Source organism: Clupea harengus, chromosome 8 (genome assembly GCF_900700415.2).
Source record: "Clupea harengus chromosome 8, Ch_v2.0.2, whole genome shotgun sequence".
In the NCBI taxonomy this organism is placed as follows: domain Eukaryota; kingdom Metazoa; phylum Chordata; class Actinopteri; order Clupeiformes; family Clupeidae; genus Clupea; species Clupea harengus.
This window is the reverse complement of record NC_045159.1, coordinates 10015365-10038051: the sequence shown is the minus strand read 5'-3', so window position 1 is coordinate 10038051 and position 22687 is coordinate 10015365. Positions and strand designations below refer to the sequence as shown.

General features: G+C 45.4%; 1 protein-coding gene across 1 annotated transcript; it reads right to left on the bottom strand.

Annotated features, from left to right (window-relative positions):
* Positions 1 to 427: 427 nt before the first annotated feature.
* Positions 428 to 21592, bottom strand: LOC105909163 (collagen alpha-1(XXVI) chain). The gene is made up of 14 exons (XM_031571786.2): positions 20931 to 21592; positions 20450 to 20572; positions 19934 to 20037; positions 9668 to 9729; positions 9142 to 9268; positions 8853 to 8951; positions 8462 to 8590; positions 4146 to 4220; positions 3458 to 3510; positions 2623 to 2685; positions 2439 to 2474; positions 2228 to 2272; positions 1836 to 1920; positions 428 to 1506 (listed from the first exon to the last, which is right to left on the bottom strand). Exons 1-14 carry the CDS (start codon positions 21086 to 21088, stop codon positions 1340 to 1342), a joined length of 1326 nt encoding a protein of 441 aa, XP_031427646.1. The 5' UTR covers positions 21089 to 21592; the 3' UTR covers positions 428 to 1339.
* Between the last annotated feature and the right edge of the window lie 1095 nt (positions 21593 to 22687).

Sequence of the window (22687 nt, the reverse complement as noted above, 5' to 3'; positions counted from 1 at the left end):
TTCCGGCCACACTTCATCTCAGCCTAGCTATTTATAGCCAAGCAGTGTGCTGCAGCATGTCGGTTTGGTTTTTCAGCAGGTGCAGGAAAACAATTACAGTATGTCTGCTTATCTGTGAGGGGGGGGCGAACCGCCGACGCTAAGGTCACAGTGACCTCAACTCTGGGATTATTTTACCAAATAAAAAACAGATGACAACATGTAGTGGACACAAGTACCGCCAGGTTCAAAGGGTCCTCTAGGGACGGAGAGGTCAGGAGTGTCTGCTTTAAATGTCCACCAGGGAGACTCCTCTGTGGCAAGGGGCAAGAGAAATATTATATTTGGTTGGGTTTAAAACTCAAGACTCACAGATTGTAGGAAATGGAAATGGAAAACCAAGGCTACAAAGAGAAGAAGTCAAAGACATGCTGAATCCATTTTGTTTTATGCCTGTGTTTGGCTTTAGCAAGCCACACTCTGAGAGGAGTTATAGCTACACAATTTATTGGGTGCTGAGGTTAATGTTAGTACAGTCATACTGACACCCAATTACAAAAGCATATTTAAACATTTGTGAGGGGTCCTCTTTGCCAATGTCCATCATTTATACTTACATGTATACTCACAGCCAGCTGATGACTCTGCTGTTTGAGATCCTCAGGTCAGGGGTTTGAAAGATAAAAGGTAAAGCTACTCTTTACTCAGAGCACATGTACCAACCCCTGCCCAGCACACTCAATATACTTTCGCTGAAGTTTCTGGAAGCTAAATGTAGCTACTCATAAGGCAAACAGACATGAAGATCAGAAAAAGATGTTGTGAAGTAGATTTTTACGATGCAACAGCATTTTTTATATCTCCCTGGGGTAAGTGAATGTGTCAACAATTGTGCACATGTTGGTAATGCTAGCCTTCAAGCATAAATAAATAACAATCTACCCTTTATACACAACTGTTTATTTTTGCATACCCTATAAAATCAAGTAGAGAAACCAGAAACTTTGGACTCGATCTAAATATCAGTAAACATGATAGAATGTTAAAGTACCTCCTTCTGCACGAAAAATCCCCCCCTTTGTAAACAGTGTTGGCAAAACACCTTAGATTCCTCAGACAAATCTCAGTGCTTTGGACAAATCTTAGGGGTTTGTCAGCATGGTGTATTTCATCACTACTAAACAACATTGCAACACTTACAAAAAAAGTAATAATTACAAAATAAACAACCAAATTATCACAGAATAGAAAGTCCTTTATGGATCACCCCCGCTTAGTCTCAGCCTTGGGACCTTCCAACATATGTCCACCCCTGCGCAATGCCAGGGTTGCTCCCAAACCCACTGTGACTCAGGGGTGTTCAGCGTTCTTCTCCCCTCCTGACGCGCTCCTCTCTGTTTGGTCTCTCCTCTCCTGTGGACCAACGATACAGCAGGCTAGCGAGACCTCCATTACTCTTCAGCGTCTCTACGGTTGGCCTGAGGCTGGGCAGGAAGTCAAGGCCAGAGCCCAGCTCTGTCAGGCCATCTTAGAAGGAGGGATAGAGAGAAAGAGAGAGAGAGAGAGAGAGAGAGAGAGAGAGGGAGAAAGAGAGAGAGGGAGTCAAACACAAAGGGAGAATGGGGGCAAAGCATATTTGAGTCCACAGACAACTCCTAGTACTTTGGACAAATCTTAGATGTCAGGCTCTTTTGTGATGTCATGAAAGAGTTAAGATTGCAGGGAAGGCTAAATGGAAATCACATAATCAAAGCCTACTACTTATTAATCCCTGATTGCAGCCCCTGCCCCTGCTTTCGCAGGTAATCAGTGCAGATTATTCTGTGTTTAGCACCAAGAGCCCATCCCATCCTCACCATGGATGCCAATCATGTGTTCCAGAATCAGAACCCTCTCTGCCAGAATCTTCAGAGCCTCCCTAAGCTGCTGCATCCCCTCAGCCTAAGGACACACACACACACACACACACACACACACACACACACACACACACACACACACACACACACACACACACACACACACACACACACACACACACACACACACACACACACACGCGCGCGCACACACACACATATATATATAATATATAGATATATAGAACATACATACACACAATTGTATACATATAATGATAACATCCAATTTACACAGATATCAGGAGTAAATGTGCTGAGTTGACAGGTTTCAAAGACATTGAAGCGATTCTTAGTTCTAGTCAGTGTTTATTTGAGTGGTTTCTGACCTCTGGATGGGGTTCTCCTGGCTCTCCCTTAGGCCCTGGAGAACCCTATATAACACACACACACACACACACACACACACACACACACACACACACACACACACACACACACACACACACACGCACAATATAGAAATCAGTAAAACAATGCATTTTTTTATCAGGTATATTAATATTTGTGTGAATTGGAGTGAAATCATTGATAACTCACTGGTAGACCTGACTTTCCAGAGAATCCAGGAAAACCCTAAGCAAAAAAAAAAGGGTCACACAAAGAGTCATGTGGGTTTAAAATGCTCTGACAAAGTTTGTAAGTATTGCTACCATAGCAGTTTTGGCTATCTACAGGGATGTCCTGGTGACAGGTTTCTCTTTAAGGAAGCGTGAGACCTCACCTTCTCTCCAGGATCTCCCTTTGGCCCCCGCACCCCGGGCATCCCAGAGGCCCCTGCTTCAGCCTGAAACGGGACATGACATATGAGCGCTCAGCTTAGGAGACTGCTCAGAAGTGAAAACACAGAAGAAGAAATTAAGTTTGAAAAAAAGGGATTCAAACACAAATGGCATTCAAGGCCATAACGTCCAGTTCAGAAATAAACCTCCACTGATCCCCTCTGTGATACAACACAATAAATCAAGTTAAGCTCAGGTCAAACCATGCTTGAGATTTTCTAGTGCATTGTACTCTGGCATCTGAGGGGTCACGATCTGGGCGTCCACCATGGCATGGCGCACTGGTGGCCTAGCAGCTAGAGGAGTGACCCTGCGTCCAGAACGTCACCCCCCGTGATTCATGGACCTGCTTGGAATCTGGGCAGAGGTTAGGAGGAAGAGAGGCACTTTCCCCCGCCCCCCTTCGTCAACCCCTGCCCTGTGCCCTTCAGCAAGCCACTTAACCCCCCATCACACCACAGGGGTTGAGGCTAAGTGGTCTTCAGACAAAGGCTATGGTTGAGCGACACTGACTTCCAGGTATGTGGTAGTAAGAAGGTATGTGTTGGTCCTTACAAGTAGGAATGAATGAATGAAAACCTGAGGGGTTTGTGTCTTTGTATGTTATATGGAACCTTTTCTATAAAACAAACCTTTGCTGGTAAAAAGATTCCTGAGCTGAGAGGTGTTATTCAGTGCTGAAAGCTGGAAGCCAAAAGAATTCTACAAAGAATCTTTGTTGTTTGTTTGTTTGTCTAAGTGTGTAAAGTAACCGAGAGGTGTTGCAGATGCACTTACATTCAGTCCTGGACGTCCTGGTGACCCAGAGGGCCCAGCTGGGCCTGGCTGACCTGTGGGTATGGGACAGAGATATGTTAGCTTCAGAAGGATGTTCATGTGTAGCTGTGAAGCACATATAGCATATGTACACTTCAGAAGGATGTTCATGTGTAGCTGTGAAGCACATATAGCATATGTACACTTCAGAAGGATGTTCATGTGTAGCTGTGTAGCATATAGCACATGTACACTTCAGAGGGATGTTCACTGTGCAGTGTAGACATTTAGTGGTTGATATCTCAGAGAGTCAGGGCATGACAACATTCCCTAATATAAACTTTTAAAATATAAATGAACTGAATCTGATTACAAGCGGCAGCTATAATCTCAAAGGGGGCTCACATATACAAAGAGTTTGCAGGATGTGACAGGATGACGGTTTATTTTTAAATTTTCATTACCTCGTTTGGTAGATGCACCTATCTGAAGTGACTCACACATTTTGAAAGTATAAATTGTTCATTACTTTTCATCTCAGTAAATTCAATCTGTGTTTAAGCACCATTTTTTCAACAGTGAGCAACAACCTCATTTAGCTTTTTTGTACTTTTATGACAGAACCATTCACTGAGTTGCAGTCACATGTCAGTGTGGACCTGTGCTGTGTATCGGGCGAACACTAGGGGTGATCTGTGACCTCTCTCACCTGGCGAGCCGGGAGGGCCAGGGAGACCCGGTGAGACTCTGAGGGGCTGATAGGAAGACAGAGGGGTGTCCTCATCTATCTCAAACAAAACAAAACAAGAAATAAAGTGATTAATATCATGCAAACATGTGGACAGTAAATAAGAAATGGGTCTACTGCAGACATGGGTCTACTATGTAAACATACAGTACACATTAGTACTGTAAACATGTTTGTATTTACTGCGGGGCGATAATGAGAATAAAGTGAGTCATGTGTTAAAATGATGATGTTGATTTTCAGAGAGTAAAGACACATTTGAGCTGTGTTTTTTTGTAATGATGTTCAAAAGGTTGTTGTAAATTCTCTCTTTAAGGTCTGGGAGGCCTGTTTACATTTGGAAAGACACTTGATTAAGGTCAGACATCAATACTGCAGTAAAAGAAACACCTGGCAAAAGCTAAGCCGGTTTCCAGAACCCCTAAGGTTAAATATTTCATTGTGTAATCCCCAAGGCCCATTCACAAGCAAATCAAACATCTTTAAAGACCACTGAAAGTCATTGAAGGCAATAATACTGTATAAAACAACTCTTCAGAAACAAATCTGGTTTGGTGAAGTTTGGTGTATGAAGAAGGTGAATGTGATGTCAGTAAATGTAAGAGTCTCCCCACTGAGTTCTACTCTCTTCTTGCGGTTCAGTTCAGTCCAGTCTTTGTGGGGTTCAGTTCAGTCCAGTCTTTGTGGAGTTCAGTTCAGGTTTTCTCCACTAGGAGGAATCAGAGCGCAGAGAGCAAGTGAGCTGTTCCCCCTTCCTAGCCCCCCCTCCACCTGAGTCTCCGTCGGAGACCACCCTGTCTGTCAGCATTCAATTGTGATGTGAGGCTTTTGATTTGGGAAACTTTTATTTGAGGTCCGCTCTTTGGTCATCGCTGTTCAGCAGGTTTTTGGCACGAGGCTACGGCGGTAGTGGCGGGGGCTTGTGCCGAACAGCTCTGGCCCACCGCGCAGACAGCTGACAAATTGGGCCTGATGTAGAGCAGAGAGCCAAGGGCCCGAGCCCAGCTTTTAAACAAAACCAGCCTGACTGAGCCGTTTAAACAAAACCAGCCCACGGAAGCCTACAGAACAGAAGTCATTATGTGCTGCTCCGTTGAGCTGCCAAGACTCAAAAGAGTTGGAGGTTTGCTGCCACCTAGTGGCAAAGGATGGGTAGTCTACAGAAAATGATGTAAGGTGGATGAACACCTATGTAATGGAATGATGGATCAGTCCATTCCATCGATCTTACTTCCAGGCCTTGTTTTACTGAAACTCACATTACACCATGTGTACACAAATTCATGTTTAATAATCTCATGCAGTCTATTTAGGCAGATGCTACCAGTCCAGCTTGTTCCAAAAGTTATTTTTTTTTCATTTAATTTGCTGAAAACCACAGCCCCGTTCAGCGTGTACAATACTGAGACACAACAAAAGGAACTGAGCGACTCAGTTAAGGCATTTAAAGTGAAAAGGGGCTCTCAAGCACGTGCATGCTGTTTCCCCTAAACTCTGTGTGAATATGTGATTAGCCGGCCAGACCCAGGCGTGGGGGATGTGTGTGTGTGTGTGTGTGTGTGTGTGTGTGTGTGTGTGCGTGTGTGTGTGCGTGTGTGTGTGTGTGTGTGTGTGTGTGTGTGTGTGTGTCTGTCTGTGTGTGTGTGTCTGTGTGTGTGTGTGTGTGTGTGTGTGTGTGTGTGTGTGTGTGTGCGTGTGTCTCTCTCTGTGTGTGTGTGTGTGTGTGTGTGTGTGTGTTTGGGGGGGGGGGGAGGGGCTGAGTCAGGTGGGGTCGGATTCAGACCATGACTGGGTTTTGGCACAGAGGCTGCGGCCATTGCCAAAGCTGTCCCTCTTGAAGGATCATCTGCTTTGAGAAAGAAAGAAATAGAGAAAGACAGACAGACACACAGACAGAGATAGATAAAAAGAGGGTGCCAAAGAGAGAGAGATGGAGAGCAAGAGAGAGAGAGATGGAGAGAAACAGAGAGAGAGAAATAGCGTGAAAGAGTGAGAGTGAGAGACTGAGGGTGAGAAATCCAAAAAGAGAGAGAGACAGGATTCAAAGAGCAGCAGCAGCAACATCAGGGCTATATATATATGTGTGTGTGTGTCTGTGTGTGTGTGTGTGAGTGTGTGTGTGTGTGTGTGTGTGACCCCACTCCCGCCAGCCCTGAGCCACGGCCAAGGCACAGCAAACAAGACCGCTGGGAGAGCGAACAGATGGGGAGGAGGGAGGGAATGAACTCGTTTCCCAGTTTCCATATGTAATCCCCCTACTTTGAAATGCGTGTGTGTGTGTCTAAGTGTGTGTGTGTGTGTGTGTGTGTGTGTGTGTGTGTGTGTGTGTGTGTGTGTGTGTGTGTTTGTTTGTGTGAGTGTGTGTTTTTTTATCTTGATGAATGTTTAATGATCCTCAGCTTTTAGTCCATTAGACTCCGGCAGACTGCCGGTGAGGGCTGCAGGAAGGGAAAGGCGAGGAAGGAGGACAAGCTGGTTCATTAAGCAAGAAGGGTTGACTGGGGACGCCCTTCTCCCAAAGAAGCTTTCCATATGGACATCTGAGGGTATTTTTGTCTCTTTGTTTGCACTCTGTTTTACCACATGAAAGATTACACATTCAGCATTAGTCAGCAGGAAGGTAATGTGTCTGATTTCAAATTCAGATTAGAGTGAAAAACTCATCTTGTGCGTTAACACACCATAACAGCCTTGCAGCTGCTAATACATACAGTATGGTGCAGGGGGTTTGCCACCAACAACTCTGTATATATCCACATGACGGGGCCTCTTAGGATATACATAAAGGAAGGCTTGTGTTAACAGAAGAGATCTGGCAATGTTATTTGCCCTTTTTGCCCTGAGTCTGGAAGTAAACAGGAAAATGATCACAAAACTGGAACATGAGCTATATACATGGGTTATAATTAGGGCTGTCAATCGATTAATTAATCAATCGATTAACAACCACATTTTTAAATTAATTAATCGCGATTAATCACGATTAAAAGTTTGTTTTTCTTCTTAAGACTAAATCTTATAAATAAACAAGTAATCACTTCAGACAGTGTGTATTTTAGAAACTGTTGTTTAATTGTATTTTTTTTAAACACAATGGTGCCCCTCGATGGTGAATCGTAAGAATTTCCCCTGAAGCAATTCGAATCACCTCAATCAGCCCACTGTCCTCAACTATGTTGATGGGCCGACAGTCACCGGCAACCCAAATGGCAACCTTTTCACGGACTCGTCTAGTTATTTTCCTAGAGAAGTCATGGAGTGTGGGTTGGCGATCATCTAACCTGGGACTGCTTTCTGTCAGGTGCTTTGCATTAAGGTGATAACTTCAAGACGAGCTGCTTCTGTGATAGCTAAATTCAGCTTGACAAATGCTACATACAACTTTAGTTTTGTCGATTGTTCCGTCATTTTGGCTCTTAAACAGAGACTTTCCGCCCAACAATCACTCAGCTCTCTCCATCTTCAACTACGCAGTGGTTCTCAAACTTTGAAGGTATTCAAGCCCCACCTGTCCCTCATCGCTGCCATAAAATTGTAGGCCAAGCCCCCTACTTACGGGCTACATTGCCCGAGGGGACACAGGTTCAAGTCTGGCCTGATGTAATTTCCCAATCCTCTCCCCACCTCTTCTCCACCTCGCTTCCTGTCATAACTTCATGTCCTATCCAAATAAAGGCATTACATTTTTTTTTTTTTTAAGTTGCGTTAATTGCGTTAAAATATTTTATTGCGTTAATCGCGGCTGCATTAATCGCATAGATTAACGCGTTAACGCTGACAGCCCTAGTTATAATGCATTTATGTACCGAACATATATAAAATCAGATACAGACACACATGAACTCAAACAAATGCATGTGTTAAAACACACACATTCACAGGTTGTGCATATGCTCTTCGGTGCTGGGGGGACTCTTACATTCGTGCATATTTGGACATGAATGTTTACCCTTGTGCATAGGCGGAAGCACACACACATTTCATTTTGAAAAGGTGTTCATGTGCATACATACTCACTTGCAAACACAGACACACAAACACACGTACACACGCACGCACACACACACGCACGCACACACACACACACACACACACACACACACACACACACACACACACACACACACACACACACACACACACACACACACACACACACACACACACACACACACACACACACACACACACACACACACACACACACACACACACACACACACACACACACACACACACACACAAACAACACAGACACACCTTGGGTGTTCACTCACATTGCTCTCTGGTGCTGAGTGTGAACACATCGCCTCGTAGCTGTGGAGTGGACGAGGAGGCAGGACCTGGAGGCCCCGCTGGCCCAGGAAGGCCTCTCTCACCTGGGTACCCACGTGGACCCTGAGCCCCTGGGGAATAAAGACAGGTGAGATTGTGGTACATTTTTAAAGGTAGGACAGGAATACCATTCTATTCACAGATAATTTGTTTATAGTAAGTCATCTGGCAAACACTTGCCTTACATTGCAGTAAAGACATATCATCAATTCAGCTGGGGTCTGGAAAATCAACCTATTTCGCTTGGAACTGTACACCAAAAATGCACAGGAAGTAATGAACTCACAAGGTGATTTGAAACAGGACTTGAGCGAAGGTTGTGTGCATTCCTACCTGGAGTTCCCATAGGGCCTGGGTGCCCTGCAAGCCCCATCTCTCCTGTGGGTCCTGCAACACCTGGGGGGCCCGCCGGGCCAGGACCCCCTCTGGGACCTGGTAGTACAGCACAGGGAACCAGAGGTTTCATTTCATACAGAGACAGTAGTGGTTATCACAGTGGCTTTGAAACTTTGGATGTCATCGGCAACATCATCATTGCTGGTTGCTCTTGATATTATCACCGTACTCATCATAGCCATGACCAATACCATCATCATAATGCGCTGAAAGCCCATAGGCTCACCTGGCAGGCCTGTGTAGAGTGGGGGGAGGGTAGGGTTGAGGGAGCCCACCTCATTCCCAGAGGAGACCTCAGGTGAGCGGCGGATGGGAGGCACAGGGGAGGATCCGACCTCCTCAAACTGTGCGATCTGCAGGAACACAAATGTCCCCCCCCCCCCCAACACAGATTGATGCAAGGCAATATGTTATGGACAAAGCACAGTTAGAGACGAGAGTCCCCTAAAAAGCACACTTACACTCGCACAACAGCATGGTCACACACAAGTCCTCATCAGTCATACTTTCACAGCCAGTCCCCACAATGCATATTAATCCAATACGACAAAACCAGTTAGTCAGATCATACTCATACAGAGAATAATCTTCCCACAGAATCACACAAAACAGATCCTTGCTGAATAACACATCAATCAAACAGAAAACGTTACACCCAAACTCAGAGTTCTGGACTTAGTCATAAACACAACAGGCCTCCCTCACAGTTGCTCGAGTCGAGATCAACTGAAAGCAGATTGGGCCTCTCTTACCTTATTCTCTATCAGCCTCAATCTGTCATTGACGGCAGCATAGCCTGTGCAGTTCAGACACTCTGCAAGACAAAGGACACAGACAAACAGTTTAGCGGGACAGACCTCTCAAGCCTGGGCGAATCTTCTGTGACTTGAGGGGGTTTTAGGGTTTGAGTGCTCGGGGGGCACCACGAAAGCAGCACTCTCTTCATATCCCACTCAGCAGTAATTACATTCCGTAGCTGTGGAGATTGAAGGTGAAGCCGTCGCAAGACCTGACTTCAGTCCTGTGAACAATGGCACACAATGACTTGAGCGTGAGGATAGCACAAAGCAGTGGATGCCACCCACCAACATGTGTACTCCATGGAATTGTGTGATGTGTCAAACTCAGGCTGGGAAACGGCTGAGCCACTCTATAGTCTGTCTCTCATCCCTAAGCAATAAATAACATGTCCCTTTATGAAGGTCTTCTCTTAATCTTCTTTTGACTCAATGTTTTGGTGACAATGTACCGCTCTCCTGTTGGCAACCATCTCATTTAGACAAATCATCTTACCATCATTACCACAACCCCAAACTTTTGTCAAAGTCATGCTCTCATACTCCAAGCTCCCTCTCTCTCACTGACACTTGGTGTGTGTGTGTGTGTGTTTCACTTTACGTGTTTTGGCAGTGTCTCCAAGCCTGAAAGATTTTTAAAGAGCAATATAACTTTAAGACAGCTGACACTACTCATATACATTGACAGCATGGTCATTACATTGCCAGACCTTCCATGGATGACTTGACATGAACACCACGAACATATGTTTATCACCTTGCAGTGAAATTGATTCGTTTTAACTGAGCGCACTGGGTGGGGTTGGGGACTATGACAATGTGAAATGTGAACTAGAATTAGAATCCCATCAACCAAAAAAAGGAAAGCGTGGATAGAAAGAAAAACAGACATACATATTCTGAGCCAAGTGTCCATGGAGCACTTTTAGCAAAAATGGCCTTCTAGGGCCTGGGCTGACGACCTTGAGGGTATGGTGCGAGCAGGAAGAGCCCGGCTGTCTCCCGTGGCCCCGGGGGCAGGATGTGGGAGGCAGAGGTATGATAAACACAGGCCCGGGGAGCAGCCGCTCCTCCGCCCCACCACCACAGGAGGAGCTGGGTCAGAGCACGGGGTGGAGGGCCCTGGAGACGCGGGCCCCGGGTTGTTGAGGCTTGGGCCACAGCCTGCGGACGGGGGGCAAGCGACAGCTTCTCGCCACGCCGCGTCTCTTTGCCGCAGACGGGGACAACAAAAACATGGCTGGGGTGTGGAGTTTAGGAACGCAAAAAACCGGAACAGAGCAGGGGGAAAAGAAGGGTGACTCAGAGAGAGAGAGAGAGAGAGAGAGAGAGAGAGAGAGAGAGAACGAGGAATGATGATAAATAAAGTTCACCCGAGCAAACAAGAAAGAAGAGATGAGTATGAATGACGAGTCAGGCCTCCAAGATTGATGATTCGCTTTTCTGCATTCATTAACTTGAGTCATTAAGTTCAGTTAATGAACAACAGAATATTCCCTGTCAGCAGGGGATAAGTGTGGTGTTCAAATATTGGTTAGTGCATGCTCAGACAGACCCTCCTCATGGTGTTTGTGCCGAACCGGAAAAAAATCAAAACAACATTTTACTGTGGATCATCCGGGGGGTGGGGGAGTGACAGATGAGAAGGGCAACATATGAGTCGGTCTGCACAGAAAGAAATAAAAACACAAAGCATGACAAATGCCAAACCTCCTAAAGATGTGTTTACGCAACGAAGGAACCGGAGAGAAAGGAAAGAAAAACTCTCCTCCACATTCCAACCACAACCATGATGCTTAGAAAGTTTAGAAGTGCTTGCTGGGTGGGAAGGAGAGAGGGAGGTGGATCTCTACCTAAACATAGGCTGATTATGGTTCACCAGAGGCCTGCATGCCAACATTAGAGCATGTGTAGGATATTTAAGAGGCTCAGCGTGAGTGGCTCGTCAATCAGGCAACATCCAAATTCCAGGGACTGGAGTGCTGCTCTCTATCATTCAGAGACTCAGAGAGTGTGTGTGTGTGTGTGTGTGTGTGTGTGTGTGTGTGTGTGTGTGTGTGTGTGTGTGTGTGTGTGTGTGTGTGTGTGTGTGTGAGAGTGTGTGTGTGTGTGTGTGTGTGTGTGTGTGTGTGTGTGTGTGTGTGTGCGTGTGTGTGTGTGTGCGTGTGTGCGTGTGTATGTGTGTGTTTGTGTGTTTGTGTGTCTGTGTTTGCAAGTGAGTATGTATGCACATGAACACCTTTTCAAAATGAAATGTGTGTGTGCTTCCGCCTATGCACAAGGGTAAACATTCATGTCCAAATATGCACGAATGTAAGAGTCCCCCCAGCACCGAAGAGCATATGCACAACCTGTGTATGTGTGTGTTTTAACACATGCATTTGTTTGAGTTCATGTACATGTGTCAGTCTGTCTGTCTCCTGGGACAGATGCTTCATTCTGTGTGCGTGCGCACGTGTGTGTGTTTCCAAGAGCACCACGTCCTGCTGGGCTGCCGGGCAAACAGCAAGCCCTCAGATCTCTTCACTGCTCAGGGAGGCTGGAAACTTACAGACGCTCCCTTGGGTGGGCAGCAGAGCACGAGCCCTCAGCTGTCTGCAGAATGGGAAAGGCAGACCTGCGGTGGGACGCAGCTATGGCTTTTTCTAGATGCTTGTGTTTAAGGCAGACCCATTTCCTAGATCTGCCAGGGACCACATGCTCACAGGAGGTACGGAGGCTGTCTGGAGTAGTTCCATCTTTTTTTCTTTCTTTTTTTACTGTGCACCATGCATTTTCTTTTTGATAGACAGAGACATAGATAAACAAACACATACACAGTCACATAACAGACCAGGCAAGAACCCTTTTCACTCCAAAGAGAAGGATGAACAATCTGGGCAACCTGTCTATAAGGTCTGCATTCACCACACACACTCATACATTCAGTTAAACACACTAACAAACACACACACACACACACACACACACACACACACACACACACACACACACACACACACACACACACACACACACACAAAGAAAGAGAGGGAATTTGAAAAGGGAAAAGAATAGCCTACAGTGAGCCCAGGTGAAAGGTGACAGTCCCTGTACAGTGGTCCATTTGAATGCTCAGCTATTCTTGGTTCAGTATGGGCTGAAATTCCTTCCAGTGTAGCCATTACAGCTACAGCAGCCTGTAGGACAGACAGCGCCATCCTGCACAGACACACAAAAACCAGAACACACCAGACCCCCGCCTCCTTCAGTGTCAAGCCCAGATGCCAGTCCTACATATCAATTTCCACCTTACGGTTATGGTCAGCGTCGACTGATAATGGCTTTGATCGCATACAGGCTCCACAGTTGAGGCCCGCCTGTACCCGTCACGGTGCAATCTGGTTTACATTAAAGCATGGGTATGACTCCGATCCTTGAGTCATGAGTAGTCTGACATGACCATTAAACATGTCTGACCTACAGGGAGCATCAGGAGACCGGTACTGATGGTGCACAGTGTGTGGGTAACACTGACATTGTCTGAATCCACATCATCAATTAGCCTACTTCATTATTTGTCATGTCCAAAAATCCATTAATAATACACATGGCTATCTGTATAATTCAGTCCTCCTTTCATGGCAAGGCTGCCTACAAAGTTTTTTCTTTTACCATGGATGATCTCCTGACGGGCAAGACCATTTTTTTTACAGACCTGGTCTGAATCTTTTTTATACACATCAGATTAATTTGTCATTGCCAATATTGTCAAATGCCGAATTGTTGGATGCTGAAGCTGCCCAATGTTGCCCACTAAGTTGATGAGCCTATGAGGACCCTGCTTCACCATGAGTGCCTTCAGGCTTTGAGGCCACACACAAACCTCAGGCTTTGACTGTCATATGCCACACACCTTCCTGGGCATGGGTCCATGACACTCCAGTTTTTCTAAGCCCTGCGGGAATGGCACTCGCACACCCAGCAGCTTCCCCCATAGCCCTGTAAATCAGATGGCATGCCTAATTAGAGGCTAAATTCAGCGCGCGGAGCTGTCTGCCTTATCTGCCAACGTAGAGATAGGGTGTCTCAGTCAGACTAACCACCAGCACCGCTACAGCCGCACCCTGCTGTCCTACAGCTGGTGACCACAGAGAGAGAGAGAGAGAGAGAGAGAGAGAGAGAGGGGATATTGTTGTCATGACCGTAAAGCACATTGAAGTGAAGAGAAAATTGAAGAAGAAAGAAAAGCAATGAAAGGAGAAATAGAGAGACGGAGAGAATCTGAGAGACAGAGAAAGAGAGCGAGAGAGAGAGAGAGAGAGAGAGAGAGAGAGAAAAAGATAAACGGGGACACAAGAGTGAGATGTTCCTCCACTAAACATCACTTTAAAGGCTTTACTTGAAGGGCAATGAGTGTTAGTCACTAAGTGTGTGTCTGCATGTGTGTGTCTGCATGTGTGGGGGTGTGTGTATGTGTGAGTGTGTGAAAGAGAGTGTACGTGTGCCCCACTTTAAAACAGTCACCTTACATTTTTAAGAACAAGGTGTGGAAAGTTTGAACGTGTCTTTCTCAATCAGAGTCGACCGAGGCTAGACCTAAAGGGTAATGTCAGTTGATCTGTATGGTTGTCTATGTGTGTGTGCACATACGTGCCCCACTTTCAAACTCTTCACCTTTAAGAAACTAGCACTGTGAAGCTTTCATGTAAATCACCCCCAAAGAAGAAAAAAAAAATGCTTAACAGTCCAAAGAGAGATGAATGCCCTACATTAGGAGTGGCTGGATGAGAGCACACTTCAGCTCATTAATCTGAGGGCCTGGCTCCCTCTCCCTCTCTCCCTCTCTCCCTCTCCCTCTCTCCCTCTCCCTCTCTCCCTCTCTCTCTCTCTCCCACGCTCAACGCCCTCGCACCACCAGATTGTTTTCTCTGTGGGAGGGATGGAGGGAGGGAGGAACGGATGGGAAGGCCGCTGTCTGAGCGCTCCCTCAGCATAAAGGAATGCTGGGAGAACAGGTGAGCTGTGGTCGAAGTTGGCGCACGGCCCCTGGCAAGCACGCCAGCCATCCAGCACCTGCCTCCATCATAAATATCTACTGTACCAGGCATGCTGCCCCCTGCCCCTTTATAACGCTCTTCATTGATGAGGTAGCGGTTTTATGAAGACGCTAGTGAATGGAACAGCTGGGCTAGTGAGGCTAACAGCTGTGGGCAGTGTGTCCAAGTACTGTGCTCATGCAGTCACAAAACATACATGTCTTTACGTGTACACCACACAGCCTTATTGTTTTGCTTGTTTCTTTCTTTTTCGCTATTTCTTTTTTTCAGTCTGTCTTTCTTTCTTTCGTTTACTAACTGCCTACATGTCTATTTGCCTGCCTGTATGTATGTATGTATGTATGTATGTATGTATGTATGTATGTATGAACTATATACACAATGATTACCTCTTCATCTGTCTGGTTTTATGGTCTGCTCCAGTGAGGTTACAAACATGCCAAGTTTATGCTAAATCTATCTATCAGACTGTAAACACCATAAAGACAACCGACAAATGGTAGACTAATGGCAAACCCTGGACAGACAAATGTTTGATGCATGGTCGTATGTCAAGAGCCAGAAAGAAAAGTAAGAGTAAGCTTGCCAGAAAAGAGCAAGCCTGAGAGAAAGAGCAAGCTTGCCAGAATCCCGAGGAGAAACATTTTTCCATCAGTAGTGATGAACTTAGCACAGTTTCACACCCATAAATCCAAAAACCCAGACAACGCGCGGTGGCGTAATTCACACAATGAAATGTATATCTTAATTTACAGGGCTGTATATACAGCGTATGGAGACGAGGGCCAGACACAGAGATAGGTGAGTACAGCATGACCTGAGATAATCTTCCTCTTAGAGCGCTGCCCTCAAACATTAATCAAACCTACAGACTCCATGTGGCAGGAATGGGAGGGAGCTTTGTTCTTCAAAGACATATAAAACTAATGAAAATGAAGCGGGAGTTATTCCTATTATGCACAACCAATGGGTACAATGGGCTCAATGGGCATGACAATTAAAAATCGTCATCTGAATGGCTGGGTAATCCTTGTATAATTATCCATGTGTAATCCCGATGCAGGGTTTCCTGGTGCTAACCAATATACTGGCAGCTTAGCCTCCCAAAAGAAGCTTAGGTACTGATGTGTGTTCATTTGAACAATACATTTTTTTTAAATAGCTTTCACACAAAGGTGAACACAGACATGGAACACAACAGTGCTCTGAAGCTATGTTGTCCGCTCCAGAGTCCTCTCAAACATAAGCCTCTCATCCTGTCCCTGTAAACACTTCCCAAGCAGCTGCTAATCACTGCCATTAAAATAGCATCAGGGAATACACACAAAAAGAGCTTCCAGCTAAATTAGGGCATGTTGTTTTTCTGCTAATTAAATGTACTTAAGTAGGATTGTGATTAAATAATGATCAGACTGTCAGACATGCCTTTGTTGGAAAATGGATACATGCTGGAGTTGGTAAGGTCACATTCAGTGCATCTACTGTGGTACTGGAGCACACACATGTTGAGCTGGAGAAGACAACATTTCGAACTGATCGCATGGAGAACACTGTGGGTAGATACATGATGCTGAAAAAAGACGATGAGGGGGTTAGGAGAGGGAGGTGGAGAGAAAAGACAAAAAGAGAGGGATTGAGGGAGAGAGGAAGGAAGTAAAGAAGGGGAAAGGAAAGGGACGGTGGGGATGCCAGAAGGAAAGAGAGAGAGAGAGAGAGACACACACACACACACACACACACACACACACACACACACACAGTTGCTTTATGTTATTGTTTATCCTTTTTTCCTTCCTTGTTCCCTTGTATTCCGTTACTTTATTTCCTGTGTGATCTCAACATTAATCAAAATAAGCACTGCAGACAACATCGTTGTCATGACCGTAAAGCACGTTGAACTGAAGAGAAAATTGAAGGAGAAAAAAAAGCAACAAAAGGAGAAATAGAGAGACAGAGAGAATGAGAGAGACAGAGAATGAGAAAGAGAGAGAGAGAGAGAGAGAAAGAGAGACACTCAGGAACATCCTCACCATGGGACATCCTCTCACGCTCATCTCCTCAAAAATGCTTCTATAAATAAAACAAACAGAGAGAGGCATGGGACTCAGCAGACCCTCTGGCCCTCTTGTAGCTGCGAGCGAGAGACACCGCGACAGAAGCAGAGAGAGAGAGGGAGAGACACCGCAACAGAAGCAGAGAGAGAGAGAGAGGGAGAGAGGCAAAAGGAACAACAGACAGGGAGAAGAAAAGTGGAGTAAAAAAAAAGTCGATTGGAAAAAAAGAGCAAGAGATGATAGGAGGGAGGAGAGGAGAGGAGGGAAGAGAAAGATGAGAGATAGAGAGCGAAAAAGGCAGACTGTTGCACGGCTTGATTTATTTACCATGCCAGTAGAGAGCATGAGGACCTCTGGACCTGACCCAAACTAAATCTCTGACATCTCACAAGGGATCAGCTCTGAAGCCAGGACAGCTCGGATGGGCCTGGGTGCCAGGGGAGGGGCAGGTGGAGGTGGGGGTGGAGGTGGGGTGGGGGTGGGGGTGGAGGTGGGGGTGGGGGGTATGGGTCTCTCTGGTGTCCTCTGCATCTGTTAAAGTTTAGCCTCCAGGAAATCTCCATCTACAGGGCATCTACACAACTCAAGGGTGTAACTACCAAACACCTACACCCATCCTCTGTGATTCATCGTTGATGAAAACCTCTATGAATAAGCATTTAATGGAAGCTCCTTTCCACTTAAAAAATACTTAAATCATTTACTCACATTCGTTTCTGGGACAGACTGCCTGAAACCGTCCCAGAGAACTCTAATTCCTTCCCTGTTACAGCATGCGTCTGATGACTCCCAAGCATGTTGAATGGTTTCCATTACACATATCGCTCAATGCTTTCAAGATGGGAGTAACATGAGTGAGGGGACAGTGGAGCTCAGTGACAGTTCTGTTTTTGTAATTGTAGTCATAGGTCTGTGGCGACATCACTGGGCAGGCAAACGACTGTAAATAAACTGTCAGGACCTGGTGTCTTCATGTTGTCCTCACTATTGGGATATTTTCATGAGTCCAGGACAGTGGCATGGAAACTGTGGACTCAACCCTTCTTTCACATCCACAGATGACATGGGAGCTGCACTCAAAGATGCAAGCTCCTGTGCTCGTTCATAAATACACATACACACATATTCTCTCTGTCTATCCCTCTCTCTCTCTTACACACACACACACACTAACACACACACACACACACACACACACACACACACACACACACACACACACACACACACACACACACACACACACACACACACACACACAAGCAGCATGGACACTCTACCTAAGTCTCTGGGTAAGTAGACAGGGGAAAGGAGAAGAAACGACCAGGGACGGCAGTAGAGAACAGAGGGAAAGGAGGAAATGTGTCCCCCCCCCCCCCCCCCGACACACATACACCCAGCACCATCTGGAAGACATTTCAAATGGTGTGGTGGTGGGGGGGCATGAGACAGGGTATCCACCCAGATCAACCTTCAACTCTGTCTGACATGGGGTCTTCAACATGTCCAGACATCAGTGACTACTGGAAGTACCAGAATAAAGCATTCAAAGTGTCCTTCAAAGCACACAAACACACACACACACACACACACACACACACACACACACACACACACACACACACACACACACACACACACACACACACACACACACACACACACACACACACACACACACACACACACACACACACACACACAGAGACTCTTCTGACTTATCCTTGGAATAATCACATCATACATCATCTCATTTAATCCTTCAAAAAAAAAAATCTTTGCTTTTTATCACTTTGTTATTTTCCGTAAACAACACACAAAATCCCCCTATTTTTTCATAGTAGGGCAGCACTGTAAGGGCTGGGGAAAGCATGTTTCCCACAGCCTGCGCCGATATGAGGGCTGTTATTGTCTTAGAGCGGCTCTTCCTGCCCTGTGGCATCCCGCAGCTCCTCGCTGCTTGTTTCTATTTTCCCCAACCACTTCCAGACAAACATGGAACATGCCCTCTCTAAACCCTGAGCTGCCCCGCCTGCGCCTCTGACTGAACTACTCACCGCGTTTCAGTTGACTGAAGGCTGACTGAAACCCCAGACGCTCTCGGGATTCTTTATTTGCATATTCATTACTGTCTCACGTTGTTTGGATGCTAAAGTGGCACAGAGTCATGGTTTTGCTCCCATGGCCTCAAATTAGGGGGGGGGGGGTCACAACAGATTTTCAAGTCCCCTAAATGAAGTCATTCCTACCCCTCTGCTCTGCGGGTTCCTCTGGGTGTGGAATTCTTCTGCTGCCGTAGCCATTGCCGCTGTTGTCACACCAGCAAGTTCCGTCCCACCCCCTAATCTAACCCCCCACACCCCCCCACCCTCGTCCCCAGCTCCAGATCACAGGCCCTGCGGACACGCAGACGGTCCCCCCGCTGGCTTTGATTAGCACCATGCAGCAGAGCAGACTGCCTTTGAGAGCCGTGAGTGAGAAAAGCCAACGCATTCCTGCCAGTCTGCTGGGAACGGAGACCACTGACTCGAGCAGACCAAACAATCATGTCCTCTTTCATGCTTGTCATAAAGTCATGCTTGGGAACCCCCTTCCCCCCTAACACAGCCCCCTAAATCATCTATGCCAGCTGTGGTCGGGGTGGATGGATGGCGGAGACAATTGAGACTGTTTCCCAGGCATGGGTGTCTTAGTGCGAGTCACGTTGCCATTTTACGGTCATTTCGCTGTCATTGTGTGTTGATTCACAGTGTACATCACGTTATGTCAACTGTGATGCCTACCAGTGTGGAGTATTACATGTTTTTTTTTAAATATGTAGTAGTGTACAGTACTTCCCATGTGTGTGTGTGTGTGTGCATGTACTGTAATGTAGGTGTGAGTAATGTTTATGTGATCACAAAACACACTCTCCGTGGTTCATTACAGAAGTGTGTGCATACACTATGGCAAAGGCTGAGACATATTAGCATATATCATTGGCATGTCTGCCAGAACAGCACACATATTGTGGTAATATATCAGCCTAATCTCAGTCTGATCTCCGCAGCATGGGATGTCCAGCCAAAGTACGGTACTTACCTTTCGATATATACCTTAATGTGTGCATGCAGAGTTAGAGTACTCACCCTCTCTGCAGTCCTCTCCGAGGAAGCCTGGGCAGCAGCGCCACTCCAGTGCAGTCACACGTCGCTGTGACAACCGGTAGGTCGGCCTGACCAGAGTCCTGTAGCTGGGCAACACATCAGTTGCCATGGATGAAAGGTCAGAAAAGCTGACAAGGAACTACATGGAGGTAACACACAGACCAGCAACACTGGGACAAATTATTACTTAAACTTCACAGACCATTTATTGTGATTGAAGAGACAGTATGCAACAATTTGACACTTTTTGAAGCATGCCACAGTGCCAACTGTGTTGTTGGTGTCTGTGAGGATTTGGCATTCTTTTTTGGTAGTTAGATTGCTGGATTGCTCGACCAAAACGCCTTACTCCTGCTTTAAAGTCCCCATGGACAGTCACCGCATACCCGTACAATGTGCATACCGTCACACCCAAAACACAAACTTTCTTACTTACATTTCTTACAGTGTTTCTACAACAGAGCAAAGGTGATAGCATTAGTATATGAGACCCTCTACCTGATGAGATTGGAGCAGGGACCTGGCCATCGGCAGCTCTGAAACACCCGCTGCACAAGTGTCTCTGTGCCATTCTGTACCTGGCATGACACAGTCTTGGACACTGTGTACTGGCACCAGTTCCTAACAGGAGTGATTTAGTACATAATTATGAGTAGAAGGAAAAGTATGAAACAGTATCAGTATCAGTATCAGTATGATTAACAAATATCAAGAATACATAATGTGCAGCAACTAGCTCACCTTAAAGGTCAGACAAACCTATCAAGAAGGTTAATGAAGGAAACCAAATTTGAGTGCAGATTTAAAGTTCAAATTTATGACAAATTATTTCGGCGAATTCGACCATTACTGCCTCTTGGAAGTGATGGTTTGCATCCACAAGTAAAGAGAAGATTAGGAGAAAGAAACGGTGGTCCAGTTTTACTGCGATTTATTAGTTTGCCAATCGTGCCACCTTCGGAGAGGCAAGAGAACATACCTGTGATGTGCTTTCGTCCCAGCCTGTGGTCCAGTGCTAATCTCGGAGTTGTCTCGTTGTATCCTCAAACTGGGAAAATGGTAGACAATCCCACTTACTCCAAGGAGATTTGCTGAACAAATCCAAATATATAAGCATATTACTGTCACTAAAGTCATTATTCGTTATTTTGGAATTGTTTCCTGCGTTCCTGAGTCTACTCGTTTTAGAGGAATAAATGTTCGCCAAACCGACAAAAAATCCTAATCAGGGCAGCAAGCATAAAACCAATTCCTATGTAAAACGCATTTGAAATATTTTGGTTAAAGGTACTAGGTTCTTCTTTCCTCTGTTTGTTGCCCTGTCGATATCTTGTCTACCCTTTTGCTATGGTCGTCTTGAATGAGCAAATAGGGCTGTGGATTCTTGGGGTTCTGCAACATATGCGCTCCGCGGGAGTAAAAAAAAAAAAAAGAAACACACAAAAAAAACAAGGGGTGCAGCTGATAGCAGCACAGTGAGGTCAGACAGACACAGCATTCTTACTTTCTGACGATTATTTAAACACTTCATTTGAAAACACAAAATTAATATTTCAGTAGAGCGTCAAAGACTGACGTCAAATACTTTTTATCTGCTTTTTATTATGCATTATAGCTTGTCCGAGGCTATTAACTTAATATGTCCTCTACCAATAGACCCAAAGGCAGTGCAGTGATCCAGCAGGTGAAACCCAAGGGTGGCACTATAGAATCTTAACGTTCAAAGCCTGCACATTGACTGTAGACTCTATGAGGATGAAATAACCTTATATTCTCTGAATCTGACACATTTGCTGAAATTAAACAGTATTAGGAAAGGCCTATGGAAATAAGGCTACCGTTTTAGTCACTAGAATCCATCTTATTTTTTTAAACATTAAAAGAGTCAGTTTCTATTAAGGTCCCTGTTCAGTAAGTACAGTGTAATATGTTGAGCATGTTGTAAATTTGTATTCACATGAACTCCAGTGTTATATAAGTACTATCCAGGCTTCATTACATATTATTAGTGTGTTTGACAGGATAATTAGGCTGTATCAAGGGTATTAAAATGTAAGGTGGTACCACATGTTTGTGTGTTTTGAACTATCACTATTATAACATTTTAGCCTATCCCTTGCAGATTGTCTCTACATCAACATCTTTATGTAGAGAGGGGTTCACCAGTTCATGTCTGTGTGGCGAGTGGATGGTTGTTAACACAATCATAATCTCTGCCCTGTCCTAGTTGGAACTCTGCTGCCCTCTGTCTGTGCAGTGATAGTTTACTGGTGGCTGTTCTGGCATGAATACTTTGGGGCGAGACAAACAGGAGGCATGGTTTCAGGTGGGTCTCCTGAATAGGAACTCATGAACCCCCACACAGTTATGGATAAACTCCAAACCATTTTAATAGAACAAGTTGTGGTTAGGGTTACTCTACAGACCAGAGCTTTGGGTGCAGAAATACGAACATAAAATTCATCACATTGAATACTGATTCAAGATAAATATTACTCACTGCTTGAGGCCTGAGGAGTTCTATTAACACAATCCTAGTGATTTGGATCCTACAAATGGGATTAGTTGGCCCCAGTGGAACTCTGCCAGCTCTGGAATGCAGCTGTCAGATGAATGGCCAGGAGTTCTAGAAGACAAACATGAACACACAAAAAAAGGTTCTACCACCAAAGATGCTAAGGTGAACTCTGTCAAACTGGTTGCTATCTGTGGTGTTTGAGTGAACAGTTCTTAACA

What these genes read in the sequence shown, in the direction of transcription:
- LOC105909163 (XM_031571786.2), bottom strand. Translation starts at nt 21,088, where the DNA reads ATGACTTTAGTGACAGTAATATGCTTATATATTTGGATTTGTTCAGCA. An exon ending in CGGAGAGGACTGCAGAGAGG is followed by an intron (nt 9,730 to 19,933) that starts GTGAGTACTCTA and finishes TTTGTCTTGCAG; the next exon opens with AGTGTCTGAACTGCACAGGC. An exon ending in AGGGAGATCCTGGAGAGAAG is followed by an intron (nt 2,475 to 2,622) that starts GTGAGGTCTCAC and finishes TTTTTTGCTTAG; the next exon opens with GGTTTTCCTGGATTCTCTGG.